We start from the raw sequence: 16317 nt of genomic DNA, 5'->3' as shown, positions 1-16317 counted from the left end.
GGTATTTGGTGCACAAAGACATCGTGCAGTAGTTTTAAACTATACAACAGAGGACACATTAGGCAGTAATTATTTTTCATATAGCCTGTATATGTTCTGCGGAATCTGCATTAAACTGTATCTTCCAAACTACTGAACGGATCTGGGTGAATTTTGGATATGTGGTTCATGGGGTTTTTGCATGTTTTGGGGTCCCTGTGATATGTTTTATAAAACTGTATTTCTCTGCCTGTGGCAGAGGGGAGGATTTTGTGTGGGAGTGTCTGTGTGTATTGTACGGATTGATTGGTTGTATTTAAAAACCCTGTGGGCAGTACTATGTTTGTGGATTGTGAATAAAAAAGGCTGTATGTGCCAGTACAGTCAGTTCTGCTTGACCCTCAACACGAAGTGTCGTGTCGTTATTGGGGGAATTGGATCGAATGCTGATTACCAGGAGTGTAAGCTGATTGTATGCTGTTACAAAACCGTTACAGACAAACATTATGATGTTCTTTACTATATGTGGCTTCGGTACTTGCATCTTATACTTTACTCACGAAAGGATTAGGTGCACCGATTCGTGAAACGAACAACGGACCACCCGGTCCCTGGCGTGTGCCGCCACTTAACCTTGGTCACCTTTCAAACTACCGAACGTCCGACCACCCTACTGGAGGAGCGTGCTATCACTTGATCGCCCAGAGAGTTGCGGTCTGCGGTTAACCGCAGGTTAATTGACGGCCTCCGGGCATTCCCATTCGTGCCTTATCTCCCGATAATCTAACTACCGAAAGGGTCACGAACGGGGACTACCTACAGCCTGGCATGTGGCCTCAATTAGAATGTGGAATGTTGCGGTTAACCGCAGGTTAAGTACCCCCTTCACGGCGGTCTACGTTCATCTCCCGAACAGCTGAAACATCCAGCCAGAGAGCGGGGATTCGTGCACAACTCTGGTCGGTACTCGTTCCACGAGTTTGATGCCGAGGTCCCGCTGCCTATTGAAACACTCAAAAACATGGCCGCCATCTCAGGCTCAGGGACCAAATATGTGAATGGACTTTATAACAAATAAACTAAGCATATGGTTCGTGGGTTTGAGGCGCTCTTCGGTGAACTATTACACCCAGACCAGGGCTATAGAATGAATGGTGGAAGTCCCGAATTCTACTTAAAAATGTTCAAGTTATATATTTTTAACCTGTTTTTTGTGTGTAATAAAAACGTGGTATTTAGGCGCTTGGAGATAATTGTATTGTCAAAGCCGTTGGATTCATTATCTCTAAGCTGGGCGGTAACAAATTCAAACGATGCATTGTATTCTGATTGGTTGATCCATTGTAACATTCCTGTATCCCATCAGGTCCAGAGGGGGCTGTCCCTGGACCTGAGATTTTGCATAAATGCAGATCCTTGTGTGCCATTAAAGCCAGTTCTTGTTTGACCTTCAAATCGCAGCCTCGACTCGTTTTGTGGGGGGAAAGAGTATCCTAGCTGTATAATAGCTAGAGGGATTGTTCTACTTTTACAGGATTCGTATGGACTACTAACTGCAGCGGCTCTTCTCACTCTCACTCTCACTCTACACTGGGATCCAGATCATCCAAGCGGTCCAGCTTCCAGCTAGCCTGGGAGTAACCGTAACATTTGCTTTTCCTGTTCAGCTGTTTGCAGCATTCGTATGCTTGAGAGCATTCATATGCTTCTCCGGTTCAGTGGTTGTGGTGTCTGCTGCAGTGCTTGGAGGCCTCAGAAAGCGCTAGGAGCATCCTTTAACGGAGGTACCCAGTCGGGGTGCCTGTCGATCCGTTACATATCACATTCAGACACACAGAAGTAAAACATCCCCACAATGCATCCTAATTTCCCTCCCTCTATCCTGGAGATAATTGGGAAGTAATCCAATTATCTCCCAGGACAGAGGCAAAACTCCATTATACGCGTGGGGACACAAAGACAGCAAAATATTTTAAAATATACAAAGTTACATTTAATACATGAAATACAGACATGTCACATATCCCCAGATAGCTGGGATCTGAGCGCACAATTGTACCGAATAGCGCTCAGATCCTATACACACAGTTCAATTTCCATGGAGCCAAAGTCTTTAATTACACGAATAGGCTCCATGGCTGTGCTATCTGGGTTAAAGCATTCACATAAAACAAACTCCCGAATGATCAGGTGTTCGGTTAAATAGCCACGAATAGAAGCAGGGAAGGCTGGAGGCTCAGTGGTGCCTGCACGTAAAAGTGTCTGCTTTTAGTGCACTGATTCCGGGCTTAGCACCGCTCGCCTTCCGGGGAGCTCCATAACACCGCCACCTAGCAGCCGCTAAGTGTAACCGCGGCCACCCAGTAACAGTCAATTAAGCTGCGGTTAACCGCAGCTACTGGGTGGTCAATTGACTGCACACGCCAGCTTCTGGGCGGCCAATTAACAGTGCCTGCCGGCTCCCCACGGCTCTCGGTAGGCTAATAGAAGGCTGTTTGTGCGGTAGACTAAATCTACCGAACGGCTGTGCAGAAAGGCACTCTTCTGCACAGTAAAATTAACTGTTTAACTGCCGGTCCATAATCCAAAGGCAGCAGGCGGGCAACCAGGCTCCTCCAATGCAATGTGGCGAGATTGGTCTCTTCACAATCGCCCTCTGGCAGTCTCAATTAGCACCATGGGTGACTTACCTAAATTCTGAAACGAATGAGAGCCCTGGGCAGAACTTATGAAGTGCTGGCTGTTTATTTTATACAGAGCTCCAGGTGTTCAGTGCAGAACAGCATCATAACAGAATTATCTTTTTTTTTCTTCTTTTTTTTTCTTTTTTTTAGGATATCTCGATTGCTGACATACTGTTTGAGAATTTTCTTTGCAGTGTCTGTGGATTTACATGTTTTTAACTGTCTTTTTATCTTTCTCTCCAGGTTTGTTAGTAAAAAAAATTTTGCTGATTGCTTCAAAGGACCAAGACATGCAAGATATTGTGAAGAACACACAAGGAGTGGCTTTTTATAGTGTTCCTCACTTTGGATCTCGTCTAGCAGAGTACTCTGTCAATGCCAGGCTTTTTCTCTTTCCATCTGTAGAAGTCAAAGAGCTAAGCAAAGGTGATCTGTGTGCAATGTTCGTTCTAATTTGTCTTAGTTGGTGTGCGCAGAAATTTTCTCTTGTGCGAACTTTTTTCCTGATACAAAATTCTGTGCACACTGACTGACTGAAATCATTTCTCTATAATTTTGGTACAGTGCAGCCTCTCTCTTATGATTTTTAACACTACAATACAGAATTATAACATGATAATGTAGTATTAGTAGTTACACAACAGTATTACTGAATGTCAGCCAATCATACAGACAAGCCTCTCTGCTAATGCCCATTTTGGTCTGTCACACAGTCCGTAGAAAGCAATATGGGGCAACTGCGTAGACAAGGGTACACACAATTAAAGATTTTCAAGAAAAAAAATTCCAGCTTGTTGTCTGTAAACTTAACCACATAACCTTCAGACCCACCTTCACTAAATAGCAATTTAATTCATAAAGCAAACTGACCTTTCATTCAGCCAAAAGGATAGTATCGGTAGCCTATATATGGATATGAGTTAGTGCACAGTAATTAGAAAATATATATAAACACAGATTCAGTTACGAAACCTAATAGGAGTCTTCAAACAGTCAATAAATGATATTCACAATCCAAGTCCAATAGATAGATTTACCTTCATGTATTTATATATTCTTGGAGTCAAGTCTCTCTTAAAAAAGATTGATACTCCAGAGTTTGAATCATGAAGATATACACTATAAAAACAAGAGCTTTCAATAGCGTAATATAGCTTTAAGAGTGACTCTCAACAGGATTCACCCCAGGTCGTGCTCTTACCTTTTCATGGGACACACGATACTGCCCCTGGTGTATTGCGTCTGTAATGTTTTAACCATGTATAGGTTATTTTCCTTGTCTCCTAAGCGGTTAAATCAGAAACAGCCTCCAGTTGTGCAATATTGTGAAAAATAAGCGAGCCAGAGCCGTCACCCTGCGTGTATCTACTCACCTGGTTAAGGGACTTATACTGGCCCCACTGTACAAATCACATATAACTCAATAGCTCCTTGGGATCACAACTTTTATTAAAGGAACACTATAGTCACCTAAATTACTTTAGCTAAATAAAGCAGTTTTATAGATCATTCCCCTGCAATTTCACTGCTCAATTCACTGTCATTTAGGAGTTAAACACTCCTTTGTTTCTGTTTATGCAGCCCTAGCCACACATCCCCTGGCTATGATTGACAGAGCCTGCATGAAAAAAAAACTGGTTTCACTTTCAAACAGATGTAATTTACCTTAAATAATTTTATCTCAATCTCTAAATTGAACTTTAATCACATACAGGGGATAAGAAAATCTTAATTAAACAGAACTGCAGTCAGAGTGTAGGGCTCGCGGCATTGTAGTACCCATCCTGGGAATACCATCCACTGGATCCATCCATGGATCACCTTCTTTCCATCCGCTGAACACATGCTGCGTGTAAGCACCACGTGACTTACTAGTTTCGCCCAGGTCTTTTTTTTTTTTTTTTTATTTAATGGTGCCAGGTAAGGGGTTGGTTTATATACCGTCCCATTCATACAATCATTGGGAAATTAGTTAATTAGCAATCAGCAGCTTTATCCTTCATTGACTTCTTATTTTCTATGCTGGAGTAAAAGCATTCACTTATATCAGTGGTTCCCAACCAGGTCCTCAGTGTCCCTAACAATCCAGGATTTAGGGATTACCCAGTTGTTTGCAAGGTGTTTTTAGAAAGAAAAGAAAAAAACACTTTATAACCAACAGGGTAATTCCAAACTTCTGGACTGTGACGAGACCAATCTCACCACTGTGCATTGGAGGAGCCTGGTTGCCTGCCTGCTGCCTTTGACTATGGACCGGCATTTAAATACTTTATTTTCCTATGCAGAAAGGTCTATTCATGTATTTCTGCTCTGGCGTTCGGTAGATTCTCGGATTTAGTGAATTAACTAATTTAACCTGTGGTGGAATCTCGGTAAAAATAAATTTAGTAGGCCGAGATTACCACGTGGCATGTGTACGTGCATATGCTGACGTATCGATCAGTTGGTTGCACGAGGCAAGATACGATCAGTAGTGTACGGAGCATGTGCAAGAATACAGGATATAGTATTCCCCCTCCTCCATTGTGCTGGACAAGCCATGCGGTCAAACAGGAAGTTAATTCTTATTTGTGTTGATTGGTTAAGAGAATGTGCGGGTGGAGCTTAATATGGGAGGAGTTATATGCCTATATAAGGAGCCTGCACTATTGTCCGGGGCTCAGAACTTGCTGTATTTTGGTGACATTAGTCCCTCTGAGTCCCGATCGGTGATCCAATAAAGAATCTCTTCCTTCCTGAAGAAACCTGTGTCCATCTCTCTGTGCTTGGCTTCCGTCAGTTTCTCCGGTATCATTTGGTGCATTGGCCGGGAAGCTCATCGTTCAACGGTAGCTGAGAGGCAGAGGCGTGAGACGGTCTATCTTTGCCCACGTTCTCTACGGCTGCACCCCTGAACTTCTGCGTGGACCTCCCTTCGTCTCGGCGCCACTGGTCTGTTGTCCAGGAGATCATCGGCCTCTACGTGAGAAGTGCTGGGGTGTCCCCGTCGATGAGTGTGAACTCAGGTTCAGGAACGAGGAGGTAAGACAACTGCTGTTTTAGACGGCAGGACCCACTAGGGGTATACCGATTGTGCGGTAGGCCCAAAGGGGTTTTGAATCTGTGTATCTGCCCCCTCTGTTGGAGGGAAGGAGCGAAGGCGCACCGCTCGATCGAACGCTCTTTAGTCAGACCGTTTGATTTGGTTAGTCAGGCGGGGTTCTGGTGTAAATAGCCCTAGCCGGACACCGGTGTCTTGTCTAGACTAGCGTTCTAGGGTGTATATTACGTTCGCTAGGTCGGAGGGACCGGGAGACTAAGCGGCGCCTGTGTAAATTCGGTTCGCTAGTTCTCATCCTATCTGGGCTAAGTGGGAAGGCGTGTAAATTTGGAACCCACTAGACTTTTGATAGTGCGACTAAGAGGCGCCTGTGTAAATTCGGTTCTCTAGCTCGCTATATATGTGGTGATTGGGCAGTGTGGCTAACCAAAACGGGTGTATATAGTTTTAGGTAGTCCATTCAAGGTACTGGCCAATAGTTTAGTTGGGAATTGTAAATGTGTTAACGATTGTTTTAGTAAAGTGTATATCTTGTTAGATAGCGCGAGCTCAGCCGTCTAGCGAGAGTGTTAATAGTGTGTTGCTGTATTATAGTGCACGGTACCATAACCCTGTATATTTACTGACACTGTATATAAGTACTAATCATTGTCGTCTATTGCATGTTTAACACCATAACCACTAATAATTGTATTGTGACCTTAACTTGTGCTTTGACCTATGCTAACCGTACTATAACCGCTATTTGTAAAAGACGATGTTACTGGGGTGTGTTATAGACGGGTAATTCGTATATAGAGAATTATAGCGTGGGTGACTGTATAGTTACGCCAAAGGGCATAATATTGATTATCTAGTGACTGGTGTAACAGCTGTGTGTGTACGGGAATTCCCTGAGTGTTTATTGTTATTGTGTACGTTTCACTTGGTAACCGTACCACGTGGTGCTGTTGCCAGAGGAAACGGGTGTGACTGTTGAATAGTACGCGTGTATAGTATTCGTTGTCGACGACGTTCCATTGTTAAGTATGGGTGCGTCGCAGTCAACGATTCCGGATCCCTTAGGTTGTATGGTGAAGAATTTTAAAAAGGGATTCAAAACTTGTGATTTTGGGGTTAAGATGTCTCCTGTACGTTTAGTTACTTTGTGCACTAGGGAGTGGCCTACTTTGGTTGCGGCATGGCCGCCACGTGGCAGTTTGGATCTAACTCTGGTACAGCGCTTACACGTGGCTGTATCAGGTAGGCCTGAACTTTACGGCCAGTTTCCTTATATTGACTGTTGGAGACAGGCCGTAAATGACTCGCCAAAATGGCTCCAGACATGCCACGAGGAGCAGTGTCGCCTCATGGTAGCTAGGACTTGTTCGTCCACTAGGACTGGTGTTAGGCCCATTTTGGACACGCCCCCTGAGTCCGAGATCCCTTTGCCGCCCCCTTACTTTCCGTTAAGAAGAAGTGACGCAAACGCAGGAAGCCCTGCACCCCTCCCCTCATTACCCTCATCCACTTCCGCTTCCTCCTCCAGTACAGGATCCACCCCCCCTCGTACTAAATCTCCCCTTCCGGAACCAGAACCCACCCCCATTAAAAACGAATATCCTGATTTGGCGCCACTTCAGACTTCCGGTCAAGCTTCATCTAGCTCGGCTCGAAGTGTTTTATTTACGACCTTTTCCCAAAACCAACCTCCCACATCCCCATACCCTATCTCTCCCCGACCGGAACCCATGACTGACGCCTCTCTACGTAGCCCCATCCAAACCCGACAGTTGACTGGTGCCCAACAATTAAAGCACTATCAGATGCCTCTTCGCCTAAATCCCGGGTCAGCTTATATCGATGCCGCAGGTCAAATGGCACACGCTGACCCAGTCTTCGTATATGTCCCATTTACCACTACCGACCTTTTAAACTGGAAGACCCATAATTCCTCGTATACTGAGAAACCACAAGCTATGACTGATCTGTTCACCTCAATAGTACAGACGCATAATCCGACATGGGCTGATTGCCAGCAGTTACTAATGACTTTATTTAACAATGAGGAAAGGACAAGAATAAATCAAGCAGCCATAAAAGCACTAGAGGATAGAGCCCGTGCTTTGAACCAAGCTAATCCAGCAGCATGGGCCGCAACACATTATCCCAACACTGATCCCGATTGGAACGTAAATGGTGCTGATATGGTTCAACTCAGAGCCTATAGAGACGCTATAATTGCTGGCATGAAAGCAGGAGGAAAGAAAGCCATTAACATGTCGAAGACAGTTGAGGTGATCCAGAAAAGCGATGAAGCGCCCAGTGTCTTTTATGACCGATTATTGGAGGCATACCGCTTGTATACCCCCTTTAATCCGGAAGACGCAGACAATTCCCGAATGGTTAACTCCGCCTTTGTCAGCCAAGCATACGGAGATATTAAGCGCAAGCTACAAAAGTTAGAAGGGTTTGCAGGTATGTCCATCACCCAACTAATGGAGGTAGCAAATAAGGTCTATATGAACAGGGATACAGAAAGTAAGAAAGAGGAAGAGCGCAAGATGCGTAAAAAGGCTGATATGCTAGCGGTAGCGATCGCAGGCGTAGATAAACGGGGCCCAGATAGAGGCAATAATAGATGGAATAGGGAGCCTTTGAGTAGGGATCAGTGCGCGTATTGCAGGGAAGAAGGGCATTGGAGGAACGAATGTCCGCAAAGAGAGCAGTATGAGAGAGACCAACCCAGGGCAGGCTACGGAAACTTTAGAGGCAGAGCGAGAGGTAGAGGAGGCCCCGGAGGGAGTAATGGTTATAGAGGGAGTAATGGGAACAGAGGAAGTGTTAGGGAAGACAGGTATATTCCAGCAGCGCAAAGGTCCCGCGATAGAGAAGGTAGGGACTTCATAGGATTGGCTGACACGGTCATGGAGGACTATTGATACCGACCGGGCTCCATCCCCCTTGGTCGAGCGGAGCCTATGGTCGATGTATCAATAGGGGGAAAAAGGAGTGCGTTCATGATCGACACTGGTGCTGAACATTCAGTGGTGACTAATCTAGTTGCTCCTCCATCTGGAAGGACTATTACTGTGATAGGAGCAACTGGAAGAAGTGCTGAAAGACCGGTTCTTAAAAGTCGACTCTGTACATTGGGAGGCCACGTAGTAAAACACCAATTCCTTTATATGCCTGAATGTCCAGTCCAATTGCTGGGACGTGATATGCTATCAAAATTACAAGCGCAGATTACGTTCCTACCAAATGGAACAACATCCTTAAAGTTTAATGGACCTTCAGGTATTATGACTTTATCCGTACCAAAGGAAGAAGAGTGGCGACTTTATACAGTGTTGACTAGCCAAAACCCTAGGAGTGATGAGACATTATTTAACATACCAGGAGTTTGGGCAGAGAACAACCCACCAGGACTGGCCCGCAATATTCCACCTATAAAAATTGAACTGAAACTTGGGGTTTATCCAGTAAGCCTAAGACAATACCACATCCCACAGAAGGCTAAGAAGAACATCCAATCCTATCTGGATAAGTTCATACGGTATGGTATCCTAAAATTCTGTACTTCCCCCTGGAACACCCCATTGCTGCCTGTTCAAAAGCCCGGTACAGATGAGTATCGACCTGTGCAGGACTTGAGAGCAGTCAATGATGCGGTTGTTAGTATACATCCAGTTGTACCCAATCCATATAACCTGCTTGCTTTAATTCCGGGCGGGGCTACTTACTTCACAGTCTTAGATCTCAAAGATGCCTTCTTTTGCCTCCGAATTGCCGCAGAAAGTCAATGTATTTTCGCTTTCCAATGGGAGAACGCTGTAACGGGCTCAAAACGCCAAATGACTTGGACAAGACTGCCCCAAGGGTTTAAAAATTCACCTACCCTATTTGGTTCAGCCCTAAGTCAAGATCTACTGGATTTCGAGTCTATCCCAGGAGAGTGTGTATTGTTACAATATGTAGATGACTTGTTGATAGCAGCAGTTACAAAGGAAAAATGTCAGCAAGCAACGCACGATCTACTACATATTCTCTGGAAGGCAGGATACAAGGTGTCTAGAAAGAAGGCTCAGTTGTGTTTGCCAACTGTCAAGTATCTGGGATTCCATATCTCTGAAGGTCAAAGAATTATGGGGCCCGAGAGAAAAGAGGCTGTCTGCCAAATACCAATACCCAAGAATAGAAGACAAGTGCGAGAATTCTTGGGGGCAGCAGGCTTCTGTAGGATATGGATTCCCAGCTATGCGATACTAGCAAAACCTCTGTACGCAGCTATCAAAGGTACAGAGCACGACCCCTTCTTATGGACCCAAGAACAGCAAACGGCATTTGAAGATGTGAAGAAGGCTTTGATGAGTGCCCCAGCATTAGGTCTACCTGATCACACACGACCATTCTACCTGTACGTACATGAGCAAAGAAGAATGGCTGTGGGAGTATTGACACAGTACTTGGGATCATGGCAAAGACCTGTTGCCTACATGTCTAAGCAACTGGATGCAGTGGCCAGCGGACTTCCACCTTGTCTAAGAGCAGTAGCTGCAGCCGCCCTGCTAGTAGCTGAAGCCGATAAACTCACTCTGGGTCAAGAACTTTATGTACGAGTCCCACATGCAGTACAGACGTTGTTGGATTACAAAGGAAATCATTGGTTTAGTAACAACCGTATGACCAAGTATCAAGCAATGTTGTGTGAAAACCCAAGAGTGCATTTAGAGACTGTAAACACCTTAAATCCAGCTACCCTTTTGCCACAACCTACTGAAAGTCAACATGATTGTTTGGAAGTAATGGATGAAGTATTCTCAAGTAGACCAGATCTTCGTGATTTTCCCATCCAGAACCCCGATGTTCAGTATTACACCGACGGCAGTAGTTATGTGAAAGAAGGGATCCGCTATGCAGGATATGCAGTAACAACAATAGACAAGGTGATAGAAGCTCGGCCACTGGCGAAAGGAACATCAGCACAAAAGGCAGAATTGATAGCACTAACACGAGCGTTACAATTGGCTGAAGGTTTAAGAGTAAATATCTATACGGACTCTAAGTATGCGTTTTTAACCACTCATGCCCACGGAGCTTTGTATAAAGAAAGAGGACTACTGAATTCAGAAGGCAAAGAAATCAAGTACGCAGCTGAAATCCTACAACTATTGGAAGCAGTGTGGGAGCCGAAAGAAGTCGGTATTATACATTGTCAAGCGCATCTGAGAGGAGATGGTGATGTAACCAAGGGAAATCGGATGGCAGATAGTGCAGCTAAGCGTGCTGCTGAATCAGGAAGACAGGAGTATGTGGGGCATATAGCTGCTCTAATACCAACCCCACTGTCTCAATGGACTCCAGTTTATACAACTCAAGAAGAGGAGTGGTTAAAGACTGAACCGGGAAAGTATTTGGAGAACAAGTGGTATCAGCTAGAAGATGGAAGAATAGTCATACCAGCATCTCTAGCGGTAGAAATTGTCCAAAATTATCACAACGGGACACATTCTGGGAGAGACAGTACTGAAGAATCTCTCAGGAAACATTTCTACATACCAAGATTGTCCAACTTGACTCAGGCCATTGTACGCAGATGTGTAACGTGTGCTAAGAATAATGCAAGACAAGGACCAGTAAAGCCACCAGGAGTCCAGTTTATGGGGGGACTCCCCATGTCCGATCTACAAATAGACTTTACAGTGATGCCTAAATCGGGTGGACATCGTTACCTGCTGGTAATTGTGTGCACCTATTCAGGCTGGGTAGAAGCATGTCCTACTCGTACAGAGAAAGCAGGAGAAGTTGTGAGATTCCTGCTACGAGAAATAATACCCCGATATGGACTACCCTGTTCTATAGGATCGGACAATGGTCCAGCTTTTGTTCACCAGTGCCTACAACAACTGACTCATATGCTTGGTATAAAGTGGAGGCTTCATACTGCATATAGACCCCAGAGTTCTGGTAAGGTAGAGAGAATGAATAGAACTATTAAGAACCAGTTGGCTAAAATGTGTCAGGAAACCCAACTTAAGTGGAACGTTCTCTTACCTATAGCTCTATTGCGAATCCGCAGTACCCCTACCAGAAGGATGGGTCTCTCTCCTTTTGAAATTATGTATGGGCGACCACCTCCCGTACTTGGTAACTTAAGGGGGGATTTGAGTCAGTTGGGAGAAGGAATTACTCGGCAGCAGGTTGTAGAGTTGGGTAAGACTATGGAGGAGGTACAGAAATGGGTACAAGATAGATTACCTGTGAATATTTATCCCCTGTTCATAGTTATCATCCAGGAGACCAAGTGTGGATTAAAGAGTGGAATAATGTACCGTTAGGGCCCAAGTGGAGAGGTCCTTATGTTGTTCTTTTGTCTACCCCTACAGCGATAAAAGTAGCCGAAGTGACTCCGTGGATACATCACTCCAGGGTTAAGCCAGCAGCAGTTGATTCTTGGCAAGTTACAGCAGATCCAGAGAATCCCTGCAAGATCCGGTTGAAACGCACTACTCAGTCGGAGTAACGAGGAATTATTGTGGATTACAAATTTTATTGTTACAGGTGTGAGTGAGAAGGCCATAATAAAGCCTGTCCGCTTACCAACACATAGTGTATAAGCCAGGAAAGTCTCGAAGGGACACCTGTGAAGACGAGCAGAACTCCATTCCCTGCAGCCCTCACATCCTGGAAGCTGAGGTTCCATCGCACGGACGAAGACTGAGGATGACGGCGAAAGATGTGTTTTTGATTGTGTTTATTTACATGTGTTTTTATATTCAGGAAGGTAGAGGTACCGACACTCCTAGCTGTGAGGTATGCATTAAGACTACGAGAACAGGTAACCATATTTCCCAAACCCTAATTTGGCATTCACAATACGAGTGTAAAGGAGATGTATCGAGATGTAGATACTTAAATATAGACTATAGTGTGTGCCATTTAGGAGTAGGAGAACCTAAGTGCTTCAGTCCGGAGTATCAACCTCGTACAATTTGGTTGACTCTCAGGAATGGAGATCCTCAGGGGACCCTAATTAATAAGACGGTGTTAGAATCCGTACATTCTTCGGGTGTTCTGCTATTTGATGCGTGTAAAGCGATATCGAGTGGTAGAAAACCGTGGAATGTATGTGGGGATCTTAGATGGGAGAGGACGTATGGGTCTAATGATAAATATATTTGTCCCAGTAGTAAAAATAAATATGTAAGTCCTAGATGCCCAAATAAAGACTATAACTTTTGCCCATATTGGTCTTGTGTGGGGTGGGCGACTTGGGGACAGACAGTAGATAAAGACATGATAGTGACTAAGTTGCCGACTAGCCCTTATTGTAAGTCTATGGAATGCAACCCAGTCCATATACTTATTAATAACCCCGACAAGTTTTTGGACAAATATGGAAATTTATTTGGGTTTCAGATATACGGGACGGGTTTAGATCCTGGGACATTATTGTTTATAGGGATAGAGACTGATACGGTATCCTCCCAGACTCATCAAGTATACCATTCCTTTTATGAAGAGATGAGTATAGATAATAAGATCCCCCATAACGCTAAAAACCTGTTCATTGACCTAGCTGAAAGTATTGCCGGTAGTCTTAATGTTACCAACTGCTATGTGTGTGGAGGTACTAACATGGGAGACCAATGGCCTTGGGAAGCAAAGGAGGTAATGTCCGGTCCTGAGGCAGTTGACCAACTAATATCTACACAAGCCGATTATCATATGAGTGTTAGAGGTAAATCTGAATGGAGATTAAAGACCTCCATCATAGGTTATGTTTGCATAGCAAGGAAAGGAATAATGTATAACACTTCTGTAGGAGAATTAACTTGTCTAGGGCAAAAAGCTTATGATGATGATACAAAGAATACAACTTGGTGGTCGGCTTCAAATGTCTCAGAACCATCTAACCCGTTTGCTAGATACGCCAATTTAAAGGATGTGTGGTTTGATCTATCCATCACATCTACCTGGAGAGCCCCAGCAAATTTGTACTGGATCTGTGGTAAGAAAGCCTACTCGGAGCTGCCACAGGACTGGGAAGGGGCATGTGTGTTGGGTATGCTCAAACCATCCTTCTTCTTGTTACCGATTGAAACAGGTGAGACTTTAGGTGTTAAAGTGTATGATGTGAATCATAGGAAGAAAAGGGGACCCATAGAGATAGGCACCTGGGAAGATAATGAATGGCCTCCCCAGCGTATTATAGATTATTATGGGCCAGCCACGTGGGCTGAGGATGGTACTTTTGGTTACAGAACCCCTATTTATATGCTCAACCGAATTATAAGATTACAGGCGGTGGTTGAGATTATCACAAATGAGACATCACAAGCGCTCAATCTTCTAGCGAAGCATAACACCAGGATGAGGACAGCAGTCTACCAAAATAGATTAGCCTTGGATTACCTTTTGGCAGTAGAGGGAGGTGTATGTGGGAAGTTTAACCTAAGCAATTGCTGTCTTCAAATAGACGACGAAGGGCAAGCAATAGCTGAGCTTACTAGCCATATGGTTAAACTAGCGCATGTGCCTACTCAGGTATGGAAAGGGTACAATCCAAGTAGTTGGTTTGGTAGCTGGTATGAGTGGTTTGGAGGGCTTAAGGCAGTGGTAGGTGGAGTCCTACTGATTTTACTGTTGTGTCTACTCCTACCGTGTCTTATACCCTTAGTAGTTAGGTCTGTGCAAAGCCTGATAGGAAGTATAGCAGAGAGGAAGGCTGCTGCACAGATAATGGCGATTTATAAGTATAAGGCTTTAGATCAGGGAGAACCAATGCAGGAAGATGAGTGTTAAAAGATTCACATCTTAAGATAAGTCTGGTCTGGTTCAAGGTAACTTGCGGTGTAAGCAAAACTAAGGTTATGTGATGCCTCAAGTAATTGTAAAATATCAAGAGGCATCAAAGGGGGGAATGTGGTGGAATCTCGGTAAAAATAAATTTAGTAGGCCGAGATTACCACGTGGCATGTGTACGTGCATATGCTGACGTATCGATCAGTTGGTTGCACGAGGCAAGATACGATCAGTAGTGTACGGAGCATGTGCAAGAATACAGGATATAGTATTCCCCCTCCTCCATTGTGCTGGACAAGCCATGCGGTCAAACAGGAAGTTAATTCTTATTTGTGTTGATTGGTTAAGAGAATGTGCGGGTGGAGCTTAATATGGGAGGAGTTATATGCCTATATAAGGAGCCTGCACTATTGTCCGGGGCTCAGAACTTGCTGTATTTTGGTGACATTAGTCCCTCTGAGTCCCGATCGGTGATCCAATAAAGAATCTCTTCCTTCCTGAAGAAACCTGTGTCCATCTCTCTGTGCTTGGCTTCCGTCAGTTTCTCCGGTATCAAACCAAGAGAGCTATGCCATGGAGCCTATTCTTGTGATAAAAGACTTTTGCTCCATGGCAATTGAACCGTATGTGTGTGGTCTGAGAACCATTCAGTAATAATGTGCGCTCAGACCTAAGCTATCTGGGGATATGTTGCATGTCTGTATTTTATGTAATAAATGTAACCTTGTGTATTTTATTGTATTTTACTGTCTTTTTACTGCCATGTGCTTAATGGAGTTTTGCTTCTGTCCTTGGAGATAATTGGATTACTTCCAATCACAAGGTCACAAAGGACTTTGATCTATCTTTTGAACCACTGGACCAAGTTGTATGATTTTGACGTATGTTTGTATTTGGAGTATGCTGATTCTGAAAATGTACGTGAATGTGATGCATACTTTTAAAGTTATGAATAATGCGGAAAAACTGTATTTCTGTGCCTGTGATAATTACATTACCCATTGTGTAAGGTAATTGTATCACAGGCAGAGGGGAGGATTTTGTGTGGGAGTGTCTGAGTGTATTGTACGTGTTTATTGGTTGTTTTCCAAAACCCTGTGGGTGGTACTAATGTGTATATAAGAACAAAAAACCCACAGCTCTGGCTGTTCCTGCTTGACCCTCAAAACGGAGCCTTGTCTCGTTCTTGGGGGGATTTATTGTATGCTGTTCCAGTTTGACTGCTAGGAGTGTAAACCTATTCGTATGTTTTTTTTCTATTCAGCTGTTTACAGCATTTGTATGTTTGAGAGCATTCATATGCTTCTCCGGTTCGGTGTATTGGTGTCTACAGTAGCTGTGCCTGTGTCTCTGGAAGGGACGATCTACTAAACGGCTGTTAATCATTTTTATGCCTGGGGGTGCCATTACCTTGGTTATGCATTGATTGGCTATTGAATACATGTCATTTGCATGTGTCATATACTCTCTTAAGTTTAAGGAATGTAATTGCTTGGTTTAGATGCACATACCTATTTTGATATTATTGACCCTTTGTACTTTGCAGTGTCTATATATATATATATATATATATATATTTGTGTACGGCACATTCCGAGGACGTAAGGAAAACAGGGTTAAAATAAGTAGTTCCTTAATAGCAAGTCAGTTGAGGTGTGCCGAAACTGACGTAAGGTTAGGCCTGTAAAAGAGGGCCCACCTAGGTAAAATGATAAAATTGAGGGTGCGGTGGGAGGGGCACTTCCGAGATCGTCGAAGACAGGTAAGCAGGGGCTCACCGGGTTTAAATAGGGAACTTAAGTGCCTCCCACAATTACAGGCCAAGCC

The 16317-nt window shown here is 44.1% G+C and overlaps 1 protein-coding gene across 2 annotated transcripts in view; it reads left to right on the top strand.

Moving 5' to 3' along the window:
* LOC134587202 (general transcription factor IIH subunit 5) overlaps nt 1-16317 on the top strand; it is a 948377-nt gene that overhangs the window by 839451 nt on the left and 92609 nt on the right. The window contains exon 15 of one of the 2 annotated variants that reach the window (XM_063443404.1): nt 2907-3089. The exons of the other annotated variant lie outside the window; for it this stretch is intronic. Coding sequence (XP_063299474.1) covers nt 2907-3089 — 183 coding nt within the window. The remainder of the gene's footprint in view (nt 1-2906; nt 3090-16317) is intronic. 2 annotated transcript variants of the gene reach the window in all.

This window comes from Pelobates fuscus, chromosome 2 (genome assembly GCF_036172605.1).
Source record: "Pelobates fuscus isolate aPelFus1 chromosome 2, aPelFus1.pri, whole genome shotgun sequence".
Lineage (NCBI taxonomy): Eukaryota > Metazoa > Chordata > Amphibia > Anura > Pelobatidae > Pelobates > Pelobates fuscus.
The sequence above is the reverse complement of the archived record's forward strand: the minus strand, read 5'-3'. Positions and strand labels throughout refer to the sequence as shown.